We start from the raw sequence: 27,893 nt of genomic DNA, 5'->3' as shown, positions 1-27,893 counted from the left end.
TTTAAACAAATCCATTTACATAATAAATATATCAAATATATACTTGTGGTAATAATACTGTGAATAAACACATGTTGTTAAGTATTTATAATTTCTTCTGCCTATGAACCAATCAATCCCTTTTTTATTTTTTTGGGAAGATAGAAACATGACAACACAAAAATATTCACTCAATAAGGAATTTCCTAAATTACCTCAAGTTTTATTGACAAAGATATGCATGATGATGAGTTAATTAACATCTCTTGCATATAAATATATACAATATAATAGGAATAGAGCACACATTCAATATATAGAAATAAATAAAATATTCTACTCAACACAAGTATTTTTAGAAATATACCTATATCAGTAATTAGTAATGAATTGAAGTATTAAACAAAATAGTATTGTTTTAATAATTTTTTTGTTCATACTAAAATGCTACATAAATATTTTTTGAGTCATAAACTTCATTATTTAAATAAAACGTTCACACAGAAACTTAAAAACTCAGAATCACTGAAATGAAAAACATTAGTATTCTACACCTATATTCATCACTAGAACAAAGTTTTCTTTGCATGAGTACATAGCCTAATGGTCTATGCACTTTGCTATTATTCATGACTGACTAATTTGGTCCTTAGCTTGACATTTCCTACTTAAAAAAACAAACAACTAAATTAGGCTTGCGGTTTATCACAGAAGATGTGTTAGCCAAATTATGTAATATAATAATTTGGCTTATAAAGTAATAAGTCAGATGAACAAGTATATTTCCTTTTACTTTAAGCCTTGGTTCACTTAAAGTTGTTTCATAAAAATACACCCATCAATTTAATTAAACACATATATCTTCAGCATGAATGAATTGTGTGAAGAATGCTTGATAAACATTTTTTTGTCTTTGTATCAATTAAAACAAAATCTCTATACAAAATATAAATGACTAAAAATTGTTAGGAAGGAAAAGTCTATGCTTGAAAAACTCATAATAAAATTGCCATTGTTTCTGAGCATTAGCTAGACTTATTCACATATACATGACTGCAGTAGAGCTCTCAAGTTTAACTGTCTATAAATGACTGAATAAAACATGATGTTTCAATCCACCTTAGTTGAGGAAATCAAATAAGGCTTGTCAATGTGTTGTTTAATATACTCTTGAACAGTATATGGTTAGAGAAACAGGCGCTGTGGCCTGACAAAAATACTTGTTTCATCTTTCATCAATGTGTTGATCAGTGTTTCAATATTCAATTTATAGTTCCCAGTATTTAATGATAAAGTTAAATTTTGTTATACACTGCAAGTATAATATAGTTTCATAATATGGTTTTATGGTTATTAGTTTATATGCTTATAGAATTAATTCAATGCCAAACTCAATTGGCAACATGGAATAAATGGTAGTTTACAATTTTAAGACTTCAACATTTGTTGTTGGTACAATTACATCTGAGAATGGATGCTACAAAAATACAGTGGTAACAACTGACTTGTAACTCAGATTTATTACAAACATTTAAATGACATTGTATATCTTGTAACAAATATTGAGAGATGCTGAATCTTTGCTGAATGATAAGACTGCACTTTTTTCTATTTCTAGTATAGTTGTAGCATTCTTAACTATACAGCATTAGTAGTTTGACTATATCAATCTAGAACATGACCTTAATAATAAAAGTATTTTGAATCTATAGATATTTTTGTGGCAGAAATTGAACCAAGGGACAAAATGGAATAGAGAATAGTCATAGCTATTCCTATAACATGTATAAGAATTTAGATGTGATCATAGCCAATAAAAAGTCCCTCCATCCTTCATGATGAGGAACAATTTGATCACTATTAAAGTGCTGGGGGCTAGCATTGGATACTTAGTAACTGGCATTCAGAGCTTGTTTCAAGTAAAATAAATAGTTACTGACTTAGTTATGTAGGCAAGGCAACTTTCAACACAAATATACTGCAGTCACTGAATTAAACAATAATTCATGTAAATTTTACAAACTTTAACAACGGTTCCATGGAATGGTTAGAATATATATTTATAGCCTATGTTAAGGTGTACATATATTTTGGAATATACCATTTTATTGTAATAATCTTTCCTATTGTTTTAAAACTTCAGAAAAATGTTTAAAAAAAAAAAAGTTCCATTTTCTAAAACATAATAAAAAAAAACTATAACATTCATATTGCACTACCTAATGAAGGGGAGACTACTAAAATAAAAGGTCAACCAACCAGTTCGAACCCTTCAAGTTGGGACAGATTCAAACTTGTGCTTGGTATTAGCAAAGAGGTACCAGATCTACCAAATTTTTCTTAGGCTGAGTCATAGATTCTGGAAAAAATTCTATCAACTGATCAAAGAGCTGAGTTCTCTGAGTAAAGTGTGGAGTGCTGTTCTCATCCTCAGCATCATTCACATCTGAATGGTCTCTAGCACTTGTGCAGGGAAACAGAGATGAGGTGAGTAGCTGAAACTATACATGATACATAACATTGATTGGTTAAATTAATAATGATGTCCTTTTGAAGTGGCTGGTTTTCTATGAAGTTTAATGCTTGGGAACTGAGTTAGGGGTTTAGGTTTCATATTAAAATTAGATAAGTTTAGGAATGAACAAAAATTGGGGGGGGGGGGGGATTAAATTAGGGATTATTTTAAGTTATTGGGGGGGGGGGAGCACCTCTGATACACCTTCCTCTTTAAGCTCATCATTTTGCTCTCGATGGCTTAGAGGAAAACAGCTGGCAGCAGTTGGCTTCTGAAACAGACGGAGAGCTCTCACTATAGTTGTGGGAAACACATTTGGGAGTTACAGATTGGCCCTTCCTGAAGACAGATGGCAGAAAGACAACTGTATTATTGTGGTGAAATATGTTTAGTTGGTTCTACAGTAACCTGCCCAGTGTGCAGCTGAACATTCTGGGCTCACATAGATCTCCCCAGCCACAGAAGGAGGCAAAAAAAAAAAAACCTTTGCAAAGCCCTCAGCCGCCTGGATGACCACTTTTGATAAATTGGGACAGCATGTATAGTGTATAAGGTAGCTGTTTATACTTTTGCTTCATTGTCCTTAAATTATAATACCAAGCTAAATTGCTTTTAGCTAAACATTTGTTAAACTAAGCTGTCTGTAAGGGCATTTTTTGTCTTTATGTTAGAATTGTCTGATTTTTTAAAAAGTTACTAGCTCATCAGGTAACTGGCTGTGTCAACAATACAATACAAATATCAAAGCCTAGAGGTATTGCATTTTCAGTATTGCCTTGCTAGGCTAATAACTATATGTTTTTGAAGAAATGCTCTTCCCTAAGATCAAATTTAATTTATTTTTCATTTTCAGAAGGCCTGTTTTATTTTTAACCAAAATTAAAACATTTTATAATCTTGGATAGTTCATAAAATTTCTTTTCAGCACACTGCGTTAGGTGAGGCTGCTAATACTGAGTACCGGGTCATTCTAAAGCATATTGTCAGTTGCAACTAAATATCTGAAAAAAAAAGTCCACTTTACTTTATCAGTTTTGTAGTTTCTTCTAAATGTTGGTGGATCTACTAATGGGATTGTTAGTAGATTCTCCAAATATTCAATCATTTTTCCTGATTCTCTTTCTTCTCAAACATTGTGATTTTATACAAAAGCTGCTTCTGTGGTCTTAAGTTCATATATTCGTAAATATCATTCTTAATTTATGTTTAACTTCTTGGATGGTGGAGCGGAGGATTTATAAATCTTACTTTTTATGCATACATTTTTTTTATAAACAACACAAACCTCTTTTGTCTCCTCTGGATCATTGTGATCAACAACATTTGCTAATTCAGTTTGCAAGTAAGTCATTGCCTGCCTAGGTGCCTGCGTACTCATTTCTAGGAAACGGTACTTGCGTATTAAAAACCTACACCGCCTGAGAAGAAATTCTGTTGATGGCCTTGACAGCTGAAATAGAAGAGTGATTCATAAATAAAGAAAATACTTGTGTCTTGCCACTCTCACTTATCTAAACACTATGAAAAAGCATTATTTCACTATCTCATGAAAATATACGTTGTATATAGTTTTTAAATTACATTCTTTAGCTATATTATTATAATGTATAAGTATTGTTATAACTCTGCTTTCGCTTATGCAAGATATAAGAGACAGCTGTCTGGAACTAAGAGCGGTCCTTCATGCTACCAGAATACTGGATTAAGGACCAGGAGCGACACTGGGAAGTGTGTCTGTGGTCAGTATTAAGGTTTGGGTAGGAAAGGATGGGTAGAGCTAAAGACAAGACTCCTTGGGTATTGATGGCTGAAGTCAGTCTGTGTGTTATGTAACTGTTAATAAATACAACATCTATTATTCGATTCATTAATTGCTAGCCTTAGATTTATACAGTATTATTCAACATTAATATACTTTTCTTTTTTTTACTAAATAAAATGTGTGTGTAGTTTTAGTCAGTCAATAGTACAACAGTACCTTTAGTGACCAAAAGTCATCCAAGCGTAACCTGGGCAGTGAATCTTTACCAGGGTTTCCTCCAAATAAATAGTGAATCTGTCAAATGCAGAAAAACTGAGATTACTTCTGGTAAAAACATAGTTATTTGTACCTATAAACTAAGCATTCATACTTTTCACTAAGAGTGCTGTGGGTGCAAGTAAGCAGGGTAATGAACAAATAACACTATTGTTGGCAAATGAAAACAATAAAAAGTTCTTTGATCAAGTGATACCATATTTAAAAAACTATTATTAGAACTTTTACTTCATCTTTTGCATTCTATGGCCTATGGAACCACATGAATCATATTCAACCATGACACTGGCTGTTTGGCTTTATGGACCATAAACTTTTTGGATACACTTTTAATAAGGAAAATTAATTTTGTTTGGTATCAAACAAGGAAAAGAAATTGTACTTGACCTATGTGGCCATATAAGTTGTATAAGTTGAATTAGTCCCTTTTATATTTTGAATAAGGAATAAGTTTGTTGAATACAAGTTTGTAACAAACAAAAGATAACTATGAAACCTTCTATTTTCATAAAAACATCACAGTGGTTAGAATATAGGTTTGAGCCCTTGAGCTTGAATTCAAATCGTACAACTTTTTTTTTTTTTTTTTTTTTAAAGTATTTTTTTGTTTTCTTGCTACATTTTACATTATCAAAGGCTAAATCTTATATTTAAAAGGTATAGCATACAATTTTTTTTCATTATATCTAGGTTACCTTACCTTCTTTTAATGTAGAAAAAAAAATGTAAACATTCTTTTGGCCTCATCTTAAATACGCTACATATGTTACAGATAAAATAAATAGCTCAACACATATTGTAGACAAATGACTAACATATTTAAATGAGCCTACCTTTCGAATGTGATCATAGACTAACTGATGTGCAAATCTTGGCACTGGCTCTACATGCTGCATCTTCATCCAATACTGCTGTCCACTGTTTTCATTTTTATAAATACAGGACCTACAAAATGTAAAACATATCATGCTTTTTATTGAATACAGTTTTAAAGTGTTGTTTTTTTTAAATCCTCAATATGTAGAACAAGTTTAAAATTTTCTGTTACAAGATAACAACACCTGAAAAAAAAAATATTGCTGCTTACCATTTATCTTTGTGAATATCATAAACCCAAAAGGAATTCTTCACATTATCTCTCTTGTCTTTGTCTCTGCTTAAACCCTGGAACAGAGTGCAGGAAGCAAACTTTGGATTATTACACAATTATTGTTCTTGTCCATAAAGCTTGGAAACATTAAATCAGACAATGAATGTGCATTTAGTGCACACAACTTAGAAGACTTGATTTGTGGCATAAAGAAGAAATACTTACAGAAAAGACATGAATCTCATTCAAATCTGGGTCAAGAGTAGCTCTCTGAGTGAAACCTGAGCACCAAAATAGGGCAAACATTTTTTATATGCCTTACAAATACATTTTTATTTCATTTAATAAACCATGTGATCTCATGGCAAAGTCTTAGTGACCAAGATAAAACTGACCTTAGGGTCATAATGACAGAATAAGAAGAACAAAAAGAGAAAGACTGGATGAATAGAATGACTTATCCTGGCCATACGCAAGGACAAATTTCTTTATCCAATGAGGCTAGATAATTTTAAGGACTTGGTACAGAATATCAACTGAATAGAAAACAGAGCAAAACTTGTTCAATATGACTGGTTGATGCACATGCAAAACAGTGTGGGTTCACATGTTTATAAAGTTATACCAATCAAAAGATCACATCTTATCTTATCTTATAAGATGCAGGCATTACTTCAAAAAAAGAAGATTACATCCTACGTGTGTTCCTAGGTTAAACTAGTCATGTATGTTTACCAATGACTTAAATTCTACCAAGTCATTGGTTTTCCTAGCTGGCTCAGTGTCACATCATTGTTTGATAGTGCCATGTATTGGTTGGAGCACGGGATATCTTTGTTTATGGAAAGGGAGGATGTTGCACAGGGAAATCAAGGGGCCACAGTTGCATAGTGGGAAAAAGAAAATCTCGTTTTGAGAAGCTGACCACATGGTCAAGATGCAGTAGACGCCATGGTTATCAAAGAAGATAGACGTGTATTATATTAAGTTGAGAGTATTGCTAGATATGTACTTATTGAATTTCATTTTGGATTACATGGAAGATATATGATTCATTGTTGGCTGAAATTGCCAGTATATTGTTCTAATAAATGTGCATCTGCTGAGTCAGACTTGAATCAGTGAAATTGAATACATGTTGTGTTGTGCTAATTACAGTAGACATACAAGACAACAAGTAGTACAACAAATAGGCTGTGAAGGAGGATATTTATTAAGTATTTAACAAGTAGTACAACAAATAGGCTGTGAAGAAGGATATTTATTAAGTATTTAACAAGTAGTACAACAAATAGGCTGTGAAGGAGGATATTTATTAAGTATTTAACAAGTAGTACAACAAATAGGCTGTGAAGAAGGATATTTATTAAGTATTTAACAAGTAGTACAACAAATAGGCTGTGAAGGATATTTATTAAGTATTTAACAAGTAGTACAACAAATAGGCTGTGAAGGATATTTATTAAGTATTTAACAAGTAGTACAACAAATAGGCTGTGAAGGAGGATATTTATTAAGTATTTAACAAGTAGTACAACAAATAGGCTGTGAAGGATATTTATTAAGTATTTAACAAGTAGTACAACAAATAGGCTGTGAAGGAGGATATTTATTAAGTATTTAACAAGTAGTACAACAAATAGGCTGTGAAGGAGGATATTTATTAAGTATTTAACAAGTAGTACAACAAATAGGCTGTGAAGGATATTTATTAAGTATTTAACAAGTAGTACAACAAATAGGCTGTGAAGGAGGATATTTATTAAGTATTTAACAAGTAGTACAACAAATAGGCTGTGAAGAAGGATATTTATTAAGTATTTAACAAGTAGTACAACAAATAGGCTGTGAAGAAGGATATTTATTAAGTATTTAACAAGTAGTACAACAAATAGGCTGTGAAGGAGGATATTTATTAAGTATTTAACAAGTAGTACAACAAATAGGCTGTGAAGGAGGATATTTATTAAGTATTTAACAAGTAGTACAACAAATAGGCTGTGAAGAAGGATATTTATTAAGTATTTAACAAGTAGTACAACAAATAGGCTGTGAAGAAGGATATTTATTAAGTATTTAACAAGTAGTACAACAAATAGGCTGTGAAGAAGGATATTTATTAAGTATTTAACAAGTAGTACAACAAATAGGCTGTGAAGGAGGATATTTATTAAGTATTTAACAAGTAGTACAACAAATAGGCTGTGAAGGATATTTATTAAGTATTTAACAAGTAGTACAACAAATAGGCTGTGAAGGATATTTATTAAGTATTTAACAAGTAGTACAACAAATAGGCTGTGAAGGATATTTATTAAGTATTTAACAAGTAGTACAACAAATAGGCTGTGAAGAAGGATATTTATTAAGTATTTAACAAGTAGTACAACAAATAGGCTGTGAAGAAGGATATTTATTAAGTATTTAACAAGTAGTACAACAAATAGGCTGTGAAGGAGGATATTTATTAAGTATTTAACAAGTAGTACAACAAATAGGCTGTGAAGGATATTTATTAAGTATTTAACAAGTAGTACAACAAATAGGCTGTGAAGGATATTTATTAAGTATTTAACAAGTAGTACAACAAATAGGCTGTGAAGAAGGATATTTATTAAGTATTTAACAAGTAGTACAACAAATAGGCTGTGAAGAAGGATATTTATTAAGTATTTAACAAGTAGTACAACAAATAGGCTGTGAAGGATATTTATTAAGTATTTAACAAGTAGTACAACAAATAGGCTGTGAAGGAGGATAAATGTTTAGAAAAATTGGTTAAAATGTTTCTTCTGAATGATCTTTGTAATAAGTTAGACCCTTTACAATTTGCTTACCAAAAGGGTAAAGGTGTAGACGATGCCATCCTAAATATTTTAAACTGTGTCTACAAACATCTGGACTTACCGAACACTTATGTAAGATTGCTCTTTATGGATTTCTCATCAGCTTTTAACACTATACAACTTCATTTACTCATTGAAAAGATGAAAGCGTTGCAGATTAGTCCATACATAATACTATGGGCTAATGAATTTTTGACCCAGAGAGCTCAGAGGGTTAGGGTAAACAATGCTATATCTAATGAACACATAGTTAACACAGGGGCGCCCCAGGGGGCTGTAACATCGCCATTGTGGTTCATTTTGTACACCAATGATTTTCAATCCGATAGTTATTGTTGCTCCTTCACAAAATTCGCTGATGATGCGGCTCTTCTTGCCCTGCTCTCAGAGAGCTCAGACGTAAATGAGTATTTCAAAGAACTAGAACACATTGAGGAATACTGTAAAGATAATTTTTTATTATTAAATGTAAAAAAAACCAAAGAAATGATAATCGATTTTCGTAGGGACAAGAAGGGAAATGATATTGTTTCTGTAGCTGGAGAGACTATTGAAATTGTGCAAACCTTTAAATACCTTGGTACTATCCTAGACAATAAACTAAATTTTACTGCAAATACTGATTATATCAGCAAAAAAGGGCAGCAAAGATTACGACTACTAAGAAAACTGTCCTCGTTTAATGTGAAGGATATTTATTAAGTATTTAACAAGTAGTACAACAAATAGGCTGTGAAGGAGGATATTTATTAAGTATTTAACAAGTAGTACAACAAATAGGCTGTGAAGGATATTTATTAAGTATTTAACAAGTAGTACAACAAATAGGCTGTGAAGGATATTTATTAAGTATTTAACAAGTAGTACAACAAATAGGCTGTGAAGGATATTTATTAAGTATTTAACAAGTAGTACAACAAATAGGCTGTGAAGAAGGATATTTATTAAGTATTTAACAAGTAGTACAACAAATAGGCTGTGAAGGAGGATATTTATTAAGTATTTAACAAGTAGTACAACAAATAGGCTGTGAAGGAGGATATTTATTAAGTATTTAACAAGTAGTACAACAAATAGGCTGTGAAGGAGGATATTTATTAAGTATTTAACAAGTAGTACAACAAATAGGCTGTGAAGAAGGATATTTATTAAGTATTTAACAAGTAGTACAACAAATAGGCTGTGAAGGATATTTATTAAGTATTTAACAAGTAGTACAACAAATAGGCTGTGAAGGATATTTATTAAGTATTTAACAAGTAGTACAACAAATAGGCTGTGAAGGATATTTATTAAGTATTTAACAAGTAGTACAACAAATAGGCTGTGAAGAAGGATATTTATTAAGTATTTAACAAGTAGTACAACAAATAGGCTGTGAAGGATATTTATTAAGTATTTAACAAGTAGTACAACAAATAGGCTGTGAAGGAGGATATTTATTAAGTATTTAACAAGTAGTACAACAAATAGGCTGTGAAGGATATTTATTAAGTATTTAACAAGTAGTACAACAAATAGGCTGTGAAGGAGGATATTTATTAAGTATTTAACAAGTAGTACAACAAATAGGCTGTGAAGAAGGATATTTATTAAGTATTTAACAAGTAGTAGAACAAATAGGCTGTGAAGAAGGATATTTATTAAGTATTTAACAAGTAGTACAACAAATAGGCTGTGAAGGAGGATATTTATTAAGTATTTAACAAGTAGTACAACAAATAGGCTGTGAAGAAGGATATTTATTAAGTATTTAACAAGTAGTACAACAAATAGGCTGTGAAGGATATTTATTAAGTATTTAACAAGTAGTACAACAAATAGGCTGTGAAGAAGGATATTTATTAAGTATTTAACAAGTAGTACAACAAATAGGCTGTGAAGGAGGATATTTATTAAGTATTTAACAAGTAGTACAACAAATAGGCTGTGAAGAAGGATATTTATTAAGTATTTAACAAGTAGTACAACAAATAGGCTGTGAAGAAGGATATTTATTAAGTATTTAACAAGTAGTACAACAAATAGGCTGTGAAGAAGGATATTTATTAAGTATTTAACAAGTAGTACAATAAATAGGCTGTGAAGAAGGATATGTGAAGAAGCATGTCTTTCCACCCAGAAAAATGTCAGTTGTTAAGAGTAACAAAAAAACTAAAACAAATTAATTCCACTTATCTTATTCATTGTAAACTAGTAACACAGACTAAAAACGCAAAATACCTAGATGTTATAATAAATGAAAAACTATCATGGAATCCACATATTGATGGAACTACAAAAAAATCAAACAAAGCATTAGGATTTATTAAAAGAAATTTCTATAAATCAAATAAGAACATAAAACTAAAATGTTATTTAACCTTGGCCAATAATAGAATATGCATCCTCCGTTTGGGACCCCTCAACTCAAGAAAACATTAAGAAACTGGAACAGACACAAAATAGAGCAGTGAGATTCATAACAAACGAATATTCACATTTGACTAGAGTAACACCTTTAGTAAAATCACTAAATTTTCATCAATATGGGGATTCCAAGAGTTTTTCATTTATTATAACACCTAAGTATTTTGCGTTTTAATAACTCTTAATAATTCTTTTTCCTACATAGATCACGCTCAATAGCAAGAATTACTAAATGTTTCAATCTATCTTTGAGAATTGTTCTTCATTAGTTTGAGGCGCGAGAAGCTTCTTTCACCAGATTACACAATTACAGCTAATGCATAATGCCGCTTTTATTTATCACGCGTAGGATTGGCGTTTTCCATATTGAATGGCACCCCAAAATGACAATTTTGTCTATATATTTCAGGAGATTTGTATGAGTTTAAAGCAAATAAAGATAGGACACACTAACAGCAGTTGTAAAAAAAAAATTGAATGCAAATTATATGTTAGTTTTCAATAGTATTAATCTTGTGCAACTCAGTAGACACACTGGTGTGGTCACAATATTAGATAATGTAATTGCATGTGCTCCTGGGTAGCAATGTGTGCAAATTTTACCATCACAAAAGAGATACAAGTCACCAATAGCAAAGACAAACATACACAAATACTCTTTTGTTCCTCTGGCAATCAAATCATTAAATAAGAACAATCTGGTATAAACTTTGTCACATTATGAGTGAGTCCGGTGTGAATGTACACTTTGGTTTCTTATAGTTATAATGGTTTTTTTTTTTGTGTAATGCACAAATTGTAAGACAAATTTCCATACGGACAATAAAGATTATTATTATTATTATTATAAATTAGATTCAATAATTATATCTTCTCCTTCATTGATCAAAGACAGCACTTGTATCATTTCTCTTCCTATTGGCCTATCTTGTGCAATTTTCTCTTAGCTGATTGTAATGTGGAGATGTTTCAACTTACTCTAGCAAACATCATCCACATGTATCAGTAGAAGCCAAGCAGGTCGTTTGCCCTCCATCAAATAACTTTTTAATATGCCTTCAGGAAATTAACATCGTATCAATTCACACATCCTTCATGATTTTTTAAAACTAAGCTAACAGAAATTCTCAAATATTTGAAATGTTGCCTACCTGCCTGACAGCCATCTTTCTTCTTTCCATCAGAAATAAGATGAATGGTCTTAGTATTTACATTGTACATTAGAAAGTCATTGAGATATTCTTTAGATCGTTGTCCAGCAAATATATACAAAACTCTTTTCACCTGTAATGTTTCACAAAAATATAAAAATCTTAACAAAAATATAAAAATCTATAGCATGAAGAAAATTTTTTGTTAAAAGTAAAGGACAATGCAGGGTGACTGCACATTTATTAATTTATAAGTACAAATTATTTGTAGGTATATACATTAAGACAGAAATACAAAAAATAGAAATAAACATACAGGATGAAACAGCATTGAATGCCCTATTCTTGATTTCAACATGGGGCAGTCCTCCTTGAGCAATGTCCAAGTATTGGAAGGAATATGAAATGAATAGAGACCACTAAAAACAGGTTCTGGAGAACGATCATCAGTGCCAGTTCCAGAGGGACTGAAAAAGGAGTATTAGTAAATCACAGTGAGAAATGACTAATGCATAATGTTTTTTACGATAAGGCATGGGGACTATTCTAGAAAGAGACAAACTATCATTTCTGGTAGCTTAATGCAGTCACAATAAATCTGGTCAAATGTTTCCATTAGTTGAACTCAAGTAATGAAACGTAAACAAATTTATATCATAAGAATAAATATATAACAGTAAATCTCATTGGTTGTAAAACAAGAACAGAAATCAAAAGCTCTGAGAATAATTTTTTTTAAGTGGTTAAATCATTTAGTTAATATAATACTTATCAAATTCTCAACACTATTTATTTAAATATGTGTTTTCAGGCAAATCAAACTCAGGTTGAAAGTGTTTCAAATCAATAACACTCGATTGTATTACACAGGCCTTCAAAAAACAGACTTAATATAGAATCATACCCTACTGTCAACCAAAAGACTAGCTTTATGTATATCAGTTGTGGCAAAATATTAAGTTTTTCATTGTTACATACAAACCTTAAATTTACCTTAATTCTAAAACTAAAAAACTAAGGAGTTAAATATATCTGGCTTTTACTCAAATCTGTAAATGATCATCAATGACACCAATGGAATACATCTATCATATACAATATTGGATGAAATTTATAAACTAGTTATAGCAATTTACCTCAAAACTCTGCCACCAAAGACATAGATAGTTTGATGTTCAATATCTATGACCATTTGATGATCAAAGATCAATCTTGGGCCTCCCATCGCAGCAGTGTCTTCTGTGATAAATGTCCATTGCTGACTTGTTATATCATACATGTGAAAGTCACACTAAAAAATATATATGTATATACATTTGAGTTCTACCACACACATTTTTTTAAACTTTCAAAGAATTTATACAATAAACATTCATATTACTTCATATTCGGCAAGCAAGGTTGAAAATACATCAATAAATGCCATATGATGTTTGGTTGTAAATAGATCTTTAGGATATATTTAGATTTTTTTCTTAATCCTAATAAATAACATACTCAGGTACTATATCTATTATTTTATAGATACCAGACTAAGAAGAACTGGTGAAAGAATACACGTTAAAATCCTTTTCCAAATGTGAGGAGAAGTTATGTTTTAGAATAAAATGTTACAACTCAAAGAGTTTGGCAACCATTGCGCTATAGAAAAAAAAATCTAAATTTCAAATTGCCTTTTAAACTAGGAGAATAAATAAATCACAAGACAAGACAATTTTTGCAAATTAACCATCGAGAGATGAGAGCATTTGAAAAAAGGAAAATTAATAAAGTTTATACTTTTAATTTTTCAGGAGTCCTCATACTGGGATCAAGATATCTTCCTAAAGTAAATATCTGTTTTCTTTCATAATCCAGGCACATCTTGTGGCAGGATCTCGGAGAAGGTCCTCCCTAAGGATTCAATATTACAGTGAATAATAGTTAGTAAATAAAACATCATCAAGGTTAAACAATAATACTAATTACTTTATCAAAAAGTTGATAAACAAGTAGTCCCAGCTAATGAAAGAATATGTGTGTCTTTATGTTTATTGAAATAAGCTGACAGGTTTTTTTTAATTACAAGTACTGATGTATGTTATTCAAATATGGATATATACAATTAATTTGATTTCTTAAATTAACATTTGAAAAATCAATGCTTGACTGATTAGTAAAATATAGATGTGATTAGCAATCTCTTATGTTTTATCTAAAAAAAAACAACAATAACTTTATACATTAGATTTATTTCATATGTAAGCCAGTTAATCCATAATCAAGTTAATCATAATATTTTACTGTTATTAAACATTCTTATACCATACATTAATGGGAGTAATCACTACAGTTGATAAAACTTGTGGCTAGTTAAGGCTAAGCTTAGAATGATGACAAGGACCAAATGAGAAGGACCAATCCCAAACAAAAATTTATCAGCTGAGGAGATATAGTGGACCCTTTGTTTAGTTTTTTTTTGAGGTAACAGGACTATATATTATGATAAAACTTTGTGCTGTGGTTGATTTTAAACAAAAATATTGCACTTGAAATGTTTTCAATTGAAGCAAGTTCACACTAACAAGACAAGATTGTTTTGTAGGTAACACTTACATCTCTTTCTGTGTCATGTGATATGCAGACCCAAGTGTGGGTGGGGATATGGTACGACCACAAATCTGCCAGGTCATGGTTGCCATCCCATCCTCCAAACATGTAGATTGTTTCTGTCAGAACATCAATACACATCTGATGGCCCCCTCTCATTCCTGGCCTTATCTCTATACCATGATCTGTTTCTGTCAGAGATGAGAATATGCAAAGTAGCAAGATTAAACAAGAATAAAAGCAAAGGAGCAAAGGTGAAGTTCTACATTTTACAGACATGTTACTTACTTTTAATACTGACAGGTTCTATGGGCGTCCAGTCTGGTTTATAATCTTGCTGACTGATGTACTGGTCAAACATTCCTTCTGTTAATCAATAGACAGAGAATTATCAGTTTAAGTTATTAAATTTACCATAAATACAGACAGAGAAATGTGTAGGATGTACCATATATGTAATTGTAATACCATTAACATTACTTGATGTAGCAGAATTTTATATTTAACATAACTTAAAAAAACAAAACAGGTTTAAATGTAGTTTATGAGCAAACAATTATTTATTTCTAATTTAAAATAAAATAAAGGCTGTAATAATGTGTATATACTTTTTCCATACCATTACATGCCTGAGAAACCAAATCTTCACATGCCTTGAAATCTCCATTTATAACCTGTTTGGAAAATAAAAATAATAAAAAACAATGTATAAAACGGTGTATAAAAACATACAAATTTGAGCCAATTAAATGAAGTAAGATCTAACTAGATACCAGTAGAGTGTGAAGCTGTGTTAATATTGGGTGCTCCAAAACAATATTTGTTTTTTTCATCAAGGCTTCATAAGCTTCAGTGTAGCAGCGCTGTCGAAAATGTTTCAGACACAACCTTATGGCCTCCCTTTCTTTGTACTGCAAATAGTTTTAAACAAATTGTGTAAATTGAAAAGTCAGATTTAGAATCTTTTGGAGCATATTTTTAAAATATGAGAAAATTAGATTACATACTGAAGCTGTGTTAAACACATCCACTTAACTGTGTGATCAATGTCATATGTTCAATAGATCTATTTAGGTGGTGAAGAAGGAGTAATGTTCTTACTGTGTTATACCAGTTCATGCTATGTTTCACTTCCTCCCATCTGTTGTTTCCAATCAACTCTACATACCAGATACTGAAGTTGAAGCTCGGACCCCAAGCTTGTAAAGGGACTAAATCAAATAAATAAAAACAATCAACAATACTTCTAGATACTTCAGTAGCATTCAACAAAGAAAATTAAAGAACCTACACATTACGTTCTACTTGCAAAAAAATAAGTTCTAAAGTTCACAAAATGCTAAGAAGTAAATCTATATATTCATACACCAACAAACGTTTTACCTATTTTGATATATCTACAAGGGAATGGATTGCCTTCTATTTCATGACGCAGCTGAAAGGTCTCACTAACATGGTCATTTTTCAAGCCCCTGCATTCAAGGACAAATGAATTTTGTGAAAATTACATTGAGGAAAAAAAAGTGATTAAATCAACTTTATTTAAGCCCTATTTAACCCAGTGGTGCTCATTTATTTTTTTACTAATATAGATCCTTCTAGATCTAATAGTAAGTAATTTAATACTAGACATTAATATAAGCAAAGCAATGTTCTTTTAAACAAGGAGCCACAAATTTAAATCCCAATTTAGAAAGAGATTTTGGAACTTTTGGGTTTTTAGAACAACCCTAGGTACCTGACATTAGTTGTGAAAAAAAGTTAGTCATTCCTTATACCAGGTATATTACACCTTCATTATTTGTCAACCATAGAAACAGATAAGCTTTAAATAATCTGCCCCATACACTGTAAGGTCAAAAAGGGTAACTAACAAAGCTCAATAAAATTTTATTAAATATTCTATTACATTAGTACTCATGTCATCAAACATTGTAGTGAATTACATTAAATAATAGCCAATCATGCTTTGTAGTTCACTTATTTTGAAGTGAAAGAAATGAATGAAAAGAAGAATGATTTAAAAAAAAACAACAACTCCTTACCCATCTAATAACTCTATCATGTGATCTTCTGTCAGGCCTCCATACACTTTAAATTTCCTCAAGTTACAAACATGAGTCTTTTCATACTTGCCAAAGAGAATATATTCTACAACTGCTGGTTTTTCAAGCTTTAAAATTAAATACTGAAAGAAACAAATGTATTCTTTCAATGGCAAGAGATCATACAAAATAATTATCATTACGAAATTATTCTTATGATGATAGCAAAAGTATGATATGTAAGTCAGGAAAACATTATCAGCAGCCAATAATAATATCATTTTAATGTTATATTTAGAAAACAATTTAACTCTTTCTCTCCGTAATTATTTTCCACGTTCCGACGGAATTATTCATTTTACTCATATATATTCCACTACCCTGTCATGATTAAACTTTAATAACTTTTTTTTTAATCAGAAAATGCTATATTTGGTATACAATTAAAGGAAAATTCACACCCTATTAAGATAATTTAAAATAACAATTTAAATTCATGTTTATAAAACTAACATAAAAGTTTATTTTGGAAGTTAAAACGTATTCACTGTGGAAAAGTCTCCCTTAAAACTAGATCTCGACTAGATTTAGGCAATATTTTATGATCCAAATTAAATAAAAAGTCTTTTTTATGATAGTTATTTATATTCTCACAAAACTAATTATTTAACATATATAAATCATTTATATTAATTGTCTTGAGGTCACTATCCCATGTTACACCCCCTATAAAAATTAATACAGAAAAAAAAAGCCTTTTTAGCCCCCCACTCTTTAAAAACATCAGTATTTTTGTAAGCAATTAAAAGCATTTTGTAAGGAAAGATAACAAAGTTAAAACATCCACAATTAAACAAATTCAAGTCAAATAAAATACCACATATATGCTTTCGAATTTCACAAAGTAAAACAAGCAAAGTGGAAAAAAAAACTTTTTAAAAAACAAAGCTTATCTAAAAGGAAAAACTGTTAAATCACTGGCATATATCTCAATACTTTTTTCTCCTTATAAACAAAAATACTTATTTACCACTAATTGATTAATTAATTATTGCTATTATTATTATAATATATATATATATATATATATATATATATATATATATATATATATATACACTTACTTGTCTTAGAAAAATATGATAGCTAATTATGTATATCTTTTAATTCACATTTGTACTGTATTATAAATTGATATTACAACAAGAGTTAGTAATTTCTGAAACTAATTTTGTTAATACTTTTTAATCATTTTGTTATTGTTTTAACGTCATATTTCAACACAAATGTACAATTGTACTTGATGTAAAACATTTTAAACTGTTTTCACTCATGCATAATTTTCAGAAACTGAGGAGCTAGCTAGTAGTTATCCATGTGACTGCTTTCAAATAAAAAATCAGTCAGCATCAATCCCTTCTTCTTACAAAAAAGACAATACTAATTCACAGATGTATGTTGACTCAAATAATGTGGAAGTTTAGCAGCAAAGTTTTTAAAGTGAGCAAATGCAACTTCTGACATGACTTCCTGACACTGTCAATGCCAGGGTGGAGTGATTTGAGCCTCGCTGAGGAACCGGGACTAGGCATGTTAGCGTAAACTTCTCTTTCAGGTCATAATTTGCTTGGAGGTATGTCCACAGGAGATGAATCAGCTTCTGTACAAAATGATGAACTGTTCCAAATTTTCGATGTCTTAAAATATGCTTTCAATTTCCCCAATCAAGGAATCAAAAAAAAAGTCTTGTACTTTTTAATCATTTCACAAGAAATAGCTTCACCTTTCAGCAAAGTAAAATAAAAAAAAACTGTTTCCATTTACTTGCTTGGAGAAATTAGGCTTTCTTTGAAAAGATTTAACATGCATATTTGTTCATGTGCAAACAATACATTATTGCAATGTCAAACAGAAGTCTGTCTTCCACACTTCATTAGAAATATTAGTAACAAAGTTCAGTTAATAATCTTCAAGGAAATATTTCTTCCTTGAGATCCCATATTCTTCTCAAAACCTTGCCCATGCTTAACCACATGGATACTATTGTGTTACCAAACATCAAATGTTTTGTTTTCAAATCTTCAAGTACTTCTTGGAACTGCCACTGCCTGTGGTTAAGACCAATAGCTCTAATAAGTTTGATCCATGAAATAATTGGGTCACTAACATGTTAGATATTCAATGAAACTTTGCATAAACTTTCACATGTAAAGTTTATGGTTGGGATATTGTTCTTTAATTTTATTAACAAACTTATGTTTTTCCCAAGCAAAGCATGGGCACTATCAGTTGTTACACTTACTATATTGTTCCATGCCAACTCAACACTTTCACCACAGTTCTTTATAGTATTGAATAAATACTGGCCTGAGTTTGTGTCTTTCACTGAATATTTCGACATATTGCCAATTAGCATAACTTTTTACAATGATATGTAAAGTAAGTGTTTCTTTAGCCTCTTCGTCATTAGAATCTGAAGTTTCAATAGTTTATATACAGGGTTCATAGCCAATTTCATGAATGATTTTCCAGGTATTTTCCAGGTTTTCAAGGTAGAATTTTAGATTTTCAAGGTATGCATCGCACCATAGCAAGCAATATATATGTAAACATATTTACATACACATGACATAAATATGTAAAAAGAACAAAATATATATGTATTTAGTACTGAAAAAAAAGTATATATATATATATATGTAAGTGTGTGTGTGTCTGTCTGTCCCGTTGGTTTGTGTGATAGATTTTAAATATCTTGCCACTCAGAACACAAACAACGTCATCAGCTGGTATGTTCACAGAAAATGTAACTATCTTTTAATCAAGTAACAACTTGACTGTCATCCCAAAACCTCAAACAACCATTTTTTTAAAAAGATTTATTAAAGAACATTACAAATGGTACGTTGCTATTCCATTTTTTTAAAAATAAGAAACATTCTTAAAGATGCCTTCATAATGTGTATTCTCTGTGATGGAAATGTACATTCTTAGTTCCTAAGTGTACCGTAGAGTCATGGAGGGCATTTGGGGTAATGTTTTATTCTTGTATTAACTGAACTTAAATCCTCCTCATAAACAGAGCTTGTAATATATAGGCCTATTTGGTTGTCTAATTGACATTTGCTTAAAAGTAATGGCTTTTGGAGGGGGGGGGGGGTATTAGATTATTTGTGTTGTTTTTTTTTCAACTAGATCTATTTATATGTAGTTTCCCTAGCTTTTACGACCGGACATTTCACATCTGTGTGCGAAATATTTTCAGTAAATCTACAGTAAATCTAGACTCTTGATCTAAGTCACTAAAATTCGCGAACTTTTCACGGCTGTGTGCAAATTATCTTCACTGAATCTACCGTAAATCTAGACTCTAGATCTAAGTCACAAAAATTCCTGGACTTTTTACGGCTGTGCGCGAATTATTGTCACTGAATCTATCGTAGATCTAGAATCTATAATAGACCATAGATTATAACTATAAATCACTAAAATTCTCAGACTTTTCACGGCTTCACAGTGTTAGTAATTATCTTCACTAGATTCTAGTGATTTAGCGTAAATGAATCTTGATCTAAGTCACTAAAATTCGCGTACTTTTCACGGCTGTGTGCGAATTATCGTCACTGAATCTATCTTAGATCTAGAATCTATAATAGACTTTATAGATTCTAACTATAAATCACTAAAATAAATAGACTTTTCACGGCTTTAGAGGGTTAGTTTAAAAAAATCATCTTCACAAGATTCTAGTTACTTAGCGTAAATCTAGACTCTAGATCTAAGTCACTAAATTCGTAGACTTTTCACGGCTATATGCGGATTATCTTCACTGAGTCTACCGTAAATCTAGACTCTAGATCTAAGTCACTAAATTCGCGGACTTTTCACGGCTGTTTGCGTATTATCGTCACTAGATTCTAGATAGTGATTTAGCGTAAATGTAGAATCTAGCGTATTTCTAGATTCTAGAGTAATCTATACATTAGATGCATCGAGATAATAAAATTGACTAAAATTAACGGAGCGTTCAGGTTATGTGCAAATTATCTTCACTAGATCTAACTTAGATCTAACTCTAGATAGGCTACTATTTTACTAGATCTAGCTATATCTAGATGATTTACGGACTTTCCACGCGAAGTCACTCTTTCTGTTACAAAAAGATTTTAGGTAAGGGAGGGCCGGAGGGGTGTAGCCTACACATTAGGCTGGTAATTGCCTTATTATAGTCAATAGTCACAACACACTAAATCTTGCACTGCCTTAAAAAAAAACAAAATAATGCCAGCAGGAGAAATGCTTGCTTGATGTAAGCGAAAAAAAACAAAAACCCACAGTGATAAATAGCGAAAATAAACACCAGGTATCGGGAGGAAAAAAACTCAAGGTCCAGTTTTAAAATTTCTTGTTTTTTTCACTGTTTTTTTACGAAATTCAAGGCTTTTTCAAGGCCTTGAATTTAATATGAAATTCAAGGTGTTTTCCAGGTTTTCAAGGTGGCTACGAACCCTGTATATAGATATAATTAAAAAAATGTTTAACATATAAGCATTTTGTATATATATATATATATAATCTGAGGGCACCCCTAATATTTGTAGGCATCCGCGGGCCGCATAAAACGCTCAGGCAGGCCACATGTGGCCTGTGGGTCGTAATTTGCCCTCCCCTGTGCTAATATCAATTCATTTTTCTCACCTGAGGAGGATTGTTTGAGTCTGAAGACCATCTGGAAAGCTGATCACTTGGACGGTCATAGTAAATGTTTCTGAAAAATATTTTTTTAAACAAACAGATAACATATTTTGCTAAACTTTTTAATCAACTGTTAAAAACTTCTAAAAAAACACACAAAAAAAAAAACAACAACTAATAAACCATGTCCTCAAAGCTGTTTTCCTAACTAATCTCTACATAAATGTATTGGGATCAATATTTATGTTAATTAATAAAACATGTTAAGCTGGCAGAACATCAACAGAATGTTTTCTAAACAATTGATTCTAAATACTTTCAGGGGAGATAAAAAAAACTATTTAATTTCACTTCTGTTGCGGCAGATGACTTTCTTGTTCTAATGGGGCAAGAGGTGACAAGCCTGTTTTATGTTTGATAAGTTTGTTATTTAATGCTGTTCTTACTTGGTATAGTCTGTGAGTTTTTCTTTTTTAATTTCAATTCGGATTATTCAAATATTTGATTCTTTCAAAAGGACTTCTTTAGGTTCTTCACCAATTAAAACATCCATGGCTATGCTTGGTAATGTGACATCCAACAATGTCTGAAAGTACCCATTTATTCTAATCACATGTTACCAGCATCACAATTAAATCTAAAATCAGTTTCTTGTCAAATAGCACAAACAAGACCAAGCAAAAGTTGGCCAAATATAATGATGGTGACTATCAGCACAACTTTACTTAGTAATCTAATAGTATATTTCTTAGGTCATGTGGAAGTGGTTTAGTTTTTTGGGCATTTTTTCTTTATACTGTCCACGTTTCTGAGGTAAAAAGCCATGTAGAGATGATGACAGTTTGATATACCCCCTAGCTTTGTGTTTGTGGTGATACCTCATCTGTTCCAGACATTTTTAGACAGACTGCCATAGGATGCACTGGCCTTGGCAATATGCAGGTCGATTTCATTCTCGACCTTTCTGTTTCTGGAGAGTGTTCTGCCAAGATAGGTGAATCTGTCCACTGTATTTATATCATGTCCATTTATCTTGAGTAGGCTTTATCTGGAGCAGGCAAATATAATACTTCAGTCTTTTTTGTGTTTATAGTAAGGCCAAGTCTGAACGTGCTATTGAAAAGTCACTGACGATGTTCTGCAGATCATTTTTAGAGCAGGTATTTAGGGCAGTCATCAGCAAATGGCAAGAAAAAATACCAGATACTGAAGTCCTTCGAAGAGCAGGTCTGCAAAGCATCCACACAATCCTGATGCAGTCCCTGCTGTGATGGGCAAGACACGTCTGCAGAATGGAAGACCGCCGCATCCCTAAGCGACTCCTGTATGGCCAGTTAAGGGAAGGAAAGCGTTCACAAAGAAAAAGGCTTTAGGGACACCCTCAAAGCTTCTCTGAAAGCGTTCAGCATTGACTCAGCCACCTGGGAGACAGAAGCTCATGACAGAGTATCATGGTGTTGCATTGTGAAAACTGGCACACAAATTGATGAGGAAAAAGAAAGTAAAAAACCCCAGTGCAAAGCCCTCAGCCTACTGGATGACAAAAGTGGTCTACATTGAATCACGAAGGACGAACTATATATATATATATATATATATATATATATATATTCTTAGCAATGATGTAACTAAAACAGGCATTTTATTTTACTTTATTGGTTTTTCTTTTATAAATAATAATTTAATTTAAATATTGCTGTTAACAAACAAAATGTAGGCTCAAGGCGATATGATCAAATGACAAACATAAACACAAGAGTTAAAATGGCAAAATAATCTAAACATGTTTTGAACAGATAGGTCTTAATGTTCTTCTTGAATGTATTGAAGCATGTGATTTTTCTGAGCTCAATGGGGATTGATTTTCAAACCTTTGGTTACATGTACTATACTAAAAAAAAATCTGCTATTGTAACATTTGAGGGAAGAAGTATCTTCAACTAAAGTCTTGAGCTCATGGATTCACAGGGCTCTCTGAGGGACATATGGAGTGATCAGTTTACTTTATTGTCGATGCACTGATAACAAAGTGTGGCATCCTTGTAGTTGATTCCTGCATTCACAGGGGAGTCAATGGAGTGTACACAAGAGAGCAGTAAATATATAAAATATACACATCTCTGCTGCTGACCAGAAAGAGTGGAGGGATATAGTTAAGCAAACTGACACAGTACCCCTATAAAATGAAAGTCAGAGACAGATGAGACACACATCACTAGACTATCATATACATATATAGTTAACACCAAAACCAGTAGCTTAAACTTGTGGAGAGACATTTAAAGGCACTATCATTAGCAAATCTCAATTGAAAAGATAACTTACTCTGGAAGATAGTTGTAAGAATAGCTGGACCATTTGTAAACTGTATACTGTATTTTTTCTCGACGACGAGCTATTGTTCTGTGACCAAAATGAAACTGTGAAGACTCATCACTTTCACTTAAGTGGTCCAAATTACTTTTGATCATCTCATCCATATCCCTGAGGACAAAAAAAAAGGTCAAGAATACTTACAAATTTAGAGTGTTTTGCTATTAATAAGCAGAAATAGATTAAATGGATCTACAACATAAAAGTATAAATTTAGAATCTTAAATCTAGAATCAATCTACTCATACTGTAATTAGACTCTTTTAGATTAATAAATATATTAAGGACACTTGACTCAACTCTAGTATCTTGGTCTCAGTCTATATCTACTCTAGCCTCTAGGCCCAGGACTAGATGACTAGATCTAGATATTGATAGTACTAGTATTTACCAGACTTAGACTTTCTAGATCTAGATCTAGTAGTATTATTAAGTGTGTGACAGTATCTTAGATGATACAGACATTGCTTCAAAAAAGAAGATGATTACATCCTAAGTGTCATGCATTTAGTCATGCTAATTAACCAATGTCCTAAACTATGCCAAGTCACTGGTCACAGGCAACCCATTCCATGCTTTAATAGCGCTAGGGAAGAAGGAGCATTTATACAAATTTGTCCTAGCATATGGAAAGAGGAGTGTGCCTTTATCTTTGTGTCTTTCTGAGTATTTTATTAAATTTTGTTTTTGTATTTGAAGATTATGGTTCAGTGTTTTAATGAGCATCCTCATTGCACTGCGTGGAGTTGTAAAAAAGCTCCCACAACCTTGTCACAATCCAGGCGCTGTTCCTCAAGGGGCCGTTACATAATAAATGGCGTGTCTCGCACGGTTAGCCTAATAAAGAAAAGAAAAATGGTGGGAGACTTAGACAGTCTTAGTAGATCTATACGCTGCCTCTTGCCACGAGTCTGACCCACCCGCCAGACAAAACAGTGTAAACTGTTTTCATACAGGCCGGTGAGAGGGAGCTCTTGTTCAATTTTGCTGGCCTAGAGTTCCAAGAGCCGAAGGCTCAACTATACCTGACAGTTTAAGAAGAAGTGTCTATTCCAGTTTCTTAATGTTTTCTTGAGTTGAGGGGGCCCAAACTGAGGATGCATATTCTATTAATGGCCAAACCAAGGTTAAATAACATTTTAGTTTTATGTTCTTATTTGATTTATAGAAATTTTTTCTAATAAACCCCAATGCTTTGATTTTTTTATAGTTTCATCAATATGGGAATTCCATGACAGTTTTTCATTTATTATAACACCTAGGTATTTTGCATTTTTAGTCTGTGTTACTGGTTTACCATGAATAAGATAAGTGGAATTAATTTTACTTTTTTTTTTACTCTTAATAACTGACATTTTTCTGGGTGGAAAGACATGCTCCAATTTGATTCCCATTTCTGTAATTCATCTAATTCTTAAAATTTCTGTGTCTTGTGTTGTTTTTATTGTTCTATATATTATGCAATCATCTGCAAATAATCTGACTTTTGTTCCTGAACTAATGCAATTTGGTAAATCATTATGTAAATTAAATATATATATATATATATAGTAGTGGACCTAAGACTGTTCCTTGTGGTACACATGAGTTTACTGTTAATGGTGTTGATTTAGAGCCATTTATTATTACAGTTTGTTCTCTACCTATCAGAAAATCTTTAATCCACTGCAATGGACCATTAATCCCAAAATATTTTAGTTTTTTAAGCAAACTATGGTGGTGAACTTTGTCAAAAGGCTTGGAAAATCTAGTAAGATAGCATCTATTTGCTCACTATCTAAACCTTTTGAAAAATCATCAATTAGTCTATTAGTTGTGTTTCACATGATCTATATTTCTTAAAGTCATGTTGGTATGGTGTAAGGACATTATGTTTGTCTTAGTGGTTTATGATGTTGATACATATTATATGTGTTCTAGGATTTTACATGTGATGCTGGTAAGTGATACTGGTCTGTAGTTTCCTGGGTCAGATTTTTCTCCTTTTTTAAATAGGGGGGTGGCATTAGCTTCTTTCCAGTCCCTTGGTACTCTGCCCTTGTTAAGAGATGCCTGAAAAAGTATTTTGAACACTGGTGCTAGCTCATTGCTTAGTTCTTTGAGTAATCTAGCTGGAATACCATCAGGTCCAGATGCTTTAAAATTTGGTTTGATGTTGGCTAATAGTTTTTGGATCCCTTTTCTTGTACTACTATATCTCCTATGTTGTCTACTTGGTTCAAATTAAGTAATATGTCTTTGTCTCCTGGGGCTGATAATGCTGATGCAAAGTATTTGTTTAGTATGTTAGCTTTAGTTTCATTATCATTATGTATTATATCTTCTCCTTTTAATGGTGCTATGCCTGTTGTTTCAATTTTCTTAGACCTAATGTATGACCATAGATTTTTATTGTTATCTTTAGCTATTACATTGTTTATGTATTCACTCTGCAGCTTTCTGCTTACTTTTTGGGTTAGGTGTTTAATTTTTATATACTTTTTATAAACTCTTTTTGCCTTAGTTTCTTTAAATTTTCTATATAGGTTTTCCTTCTGTTTACAAAGCTTCTTTAATATATTATTAAACCAGCATTTATTTATTTTGTTTGATGTGTATTTAGTTGGTATATGATATTCTATAATGCTTTTAAGATAGTTTTTAATGAAATTCTAGAGGTCATCGACTGGTTGGTTAATGTCTTTTTCTAATAAGAATGTTGAAAATTTAATGCAGCTTGGTGTAGTTGTGTTAGGTTACATTTGTTCCAGAGTAAGATTTTTCTTTTGGGTTTTGTATTGGCTACTGCTTTTATATGACTGTGTATTTTAATGATATCATGGTCTGATAGACCAGGGATAATATCATAGTCTACTACTAATCCAGGTCTGTTGGTTAAGAAGAGATCTAATGTGTTGTTTAATCTAGTTGGTTTTTTAATTATTTGATCTAACCTTAGGTTGTGTAAAGTTCCTATGAAAAGCTCATTTATGTCCTTGAGGCTTTGCTGTTTATCTATGGTTAGTGTTTTCCAATTTATATCAGGTAGGTTGAAATCACCCATAATCCAAAAAACTGCAATTTTATTTTTTTCTTTAAGTGTAGTTAACTGATTACATAGATCTTGCAATGTACTCAAAACTAGAATTTGGTGGTCTGTAAATACTGCCTATTATTAGGGATGTTGAGGTGGTGTGGATTTTACAAAATGTTGATTCTATATTTTTGAGTTAGGTAAGGTAATTTCTTCTGCTAAAAGAGTGTTTTGTATTGCTAAGAGAACTCCTCCATGATTATCTACCCTATCTTTTCTAAAATTTCATAATCACTATTAAAAATTTCTGCATTATAAATTTCAGGATGTAGCCAAGTTTCTGTTCCTGCAATTTCTAAGTCTGCTGTTTTGTTCCAAATCATGCCTAATGCTTTGAAAATGTATTACTAATGTTTTAAGGTATTTTGGTATTACTTCTTTAGTAGGTATATTTAATGATGGTGTTTTATTAGTTTTAGCAGATTTAACAGGAGTGGATCTGGCTAGCGGTTGGTGGGTTTGGTTTGGTGTTTAGGATGTTGTATGGGTTAGAAGTGTCTGCATCAAAATATGTCTAGTCCTAGTAGTGAAGTCTAGAAATACTCCTAGATCTTTAAATCTAGTCAGTGTACTGTAGATCATTACTCTACTGTAGACTTTTTAAAAATCAAAATGATTATCATTAATAGTAGGTAAATAGTTAGAGAGTTAGATTTAAGTCTAAGTTAGTGACAAGTCACTGAAGTTAGTATCACTAATGAGTCCAATGTTAGTAATGATATATACTGTAAATGTAGAGTAAGAGTAATGACAAATGTCAATAATTTTGAAAAATATTTTATTGACTAGACTCTATAATTGACAGAATAACTTCAATAAGAATTAGATTATTAGATCATCTATGACTATATAAATATTGAATTATATTCTATATTTCTTATAGATTATAGATCTAACTTAATTAATTAAGAATTAATAACAAACATTCTAGATCTATAATAATCTATATAGATCTGGATCTATTATCTAGATTATACCATAGACAGAGATTGTACTTCTAGATTATAGATCAAGCTCTTACATTTAAAATTTAATAACAAACAACATAAACACAGATCTAAGAACCATGTCCAGTTTAGTGCCAGGCATT

The 27,893-nt window shown here is 31.5% G+C and overlaps 1 protein-coding gene across 2 annotated transcripts; it reads right to left on the bottom strand.

Annotated features, from left to right (window-relative positions):
* Nucleotides 1-181: 181 nt before the first annotated feature.
* LOC106054070 (muskelin-like) lies at nucleotides 182-27,893 on the bottom strand. 2 transcript variants are annotated; one of them, XM_013209782.2, is made up of 20 exons: nucleotides 27,825-27,893; nucleotides 23,683-23,841; nucleotides 21,361-21,430; nucleotides 16,663-16,805; nucleotides 16,001-16,089; nucleotides 15,719-15,828; nucleotides 15,391-15,528; nucleotides 15,237-15,291; nucleotides 14,906-14,983; nucleotides 14,624-14,808; nucleotides 13,808-13,921; nucleotides 13,165-13,319; nucleotides 12,345-12,495; nucleotides 12,029-12,161; nucleotides 5,848-5,903; nucleotides 5,620-5,720; nucleotides 5,366-5,477; nucleotides 4,473-4,550; nucleotides 3,780-3,944; nucleotides 182-2,480 (listed from the first exon to the last, which is right to left on the bottom strand). In XM_013209782.2, coding segments are annotated over exons 1-20 (2,289 nt in total). In that variant the 5' UTR covers nucleotides 27,827-27,893; the 3' UTR covers nucleotides 182-2,285. The 2 variants fall into 2 exon arrangements, with proteins under 2 accessions (XP_013065236.2, XP_013065237.2); XM_013209783.2 differs by having other exon boundaries at nucleotides 5,620-5,696.

Source organism: Biomphalaria glabrata, chromosome 4, assembly GCF_947242115.1.
Source record: "Biomphalaria glabrata chromosome 4, xgBioGlab47.1, whole genome shotgun sequence".
Lineage (NCBI taxonomy): Eukaryota > Metazoa > Mollusca > Gastropoda > Planorbidae > Biomphalaria > Biomphalaria glabrata.
The sequence above is the reverse complement of the archived record's forward strand: the minus strand, read 5'-3'. Positions and strand labels throughout refer to the sequence as shown.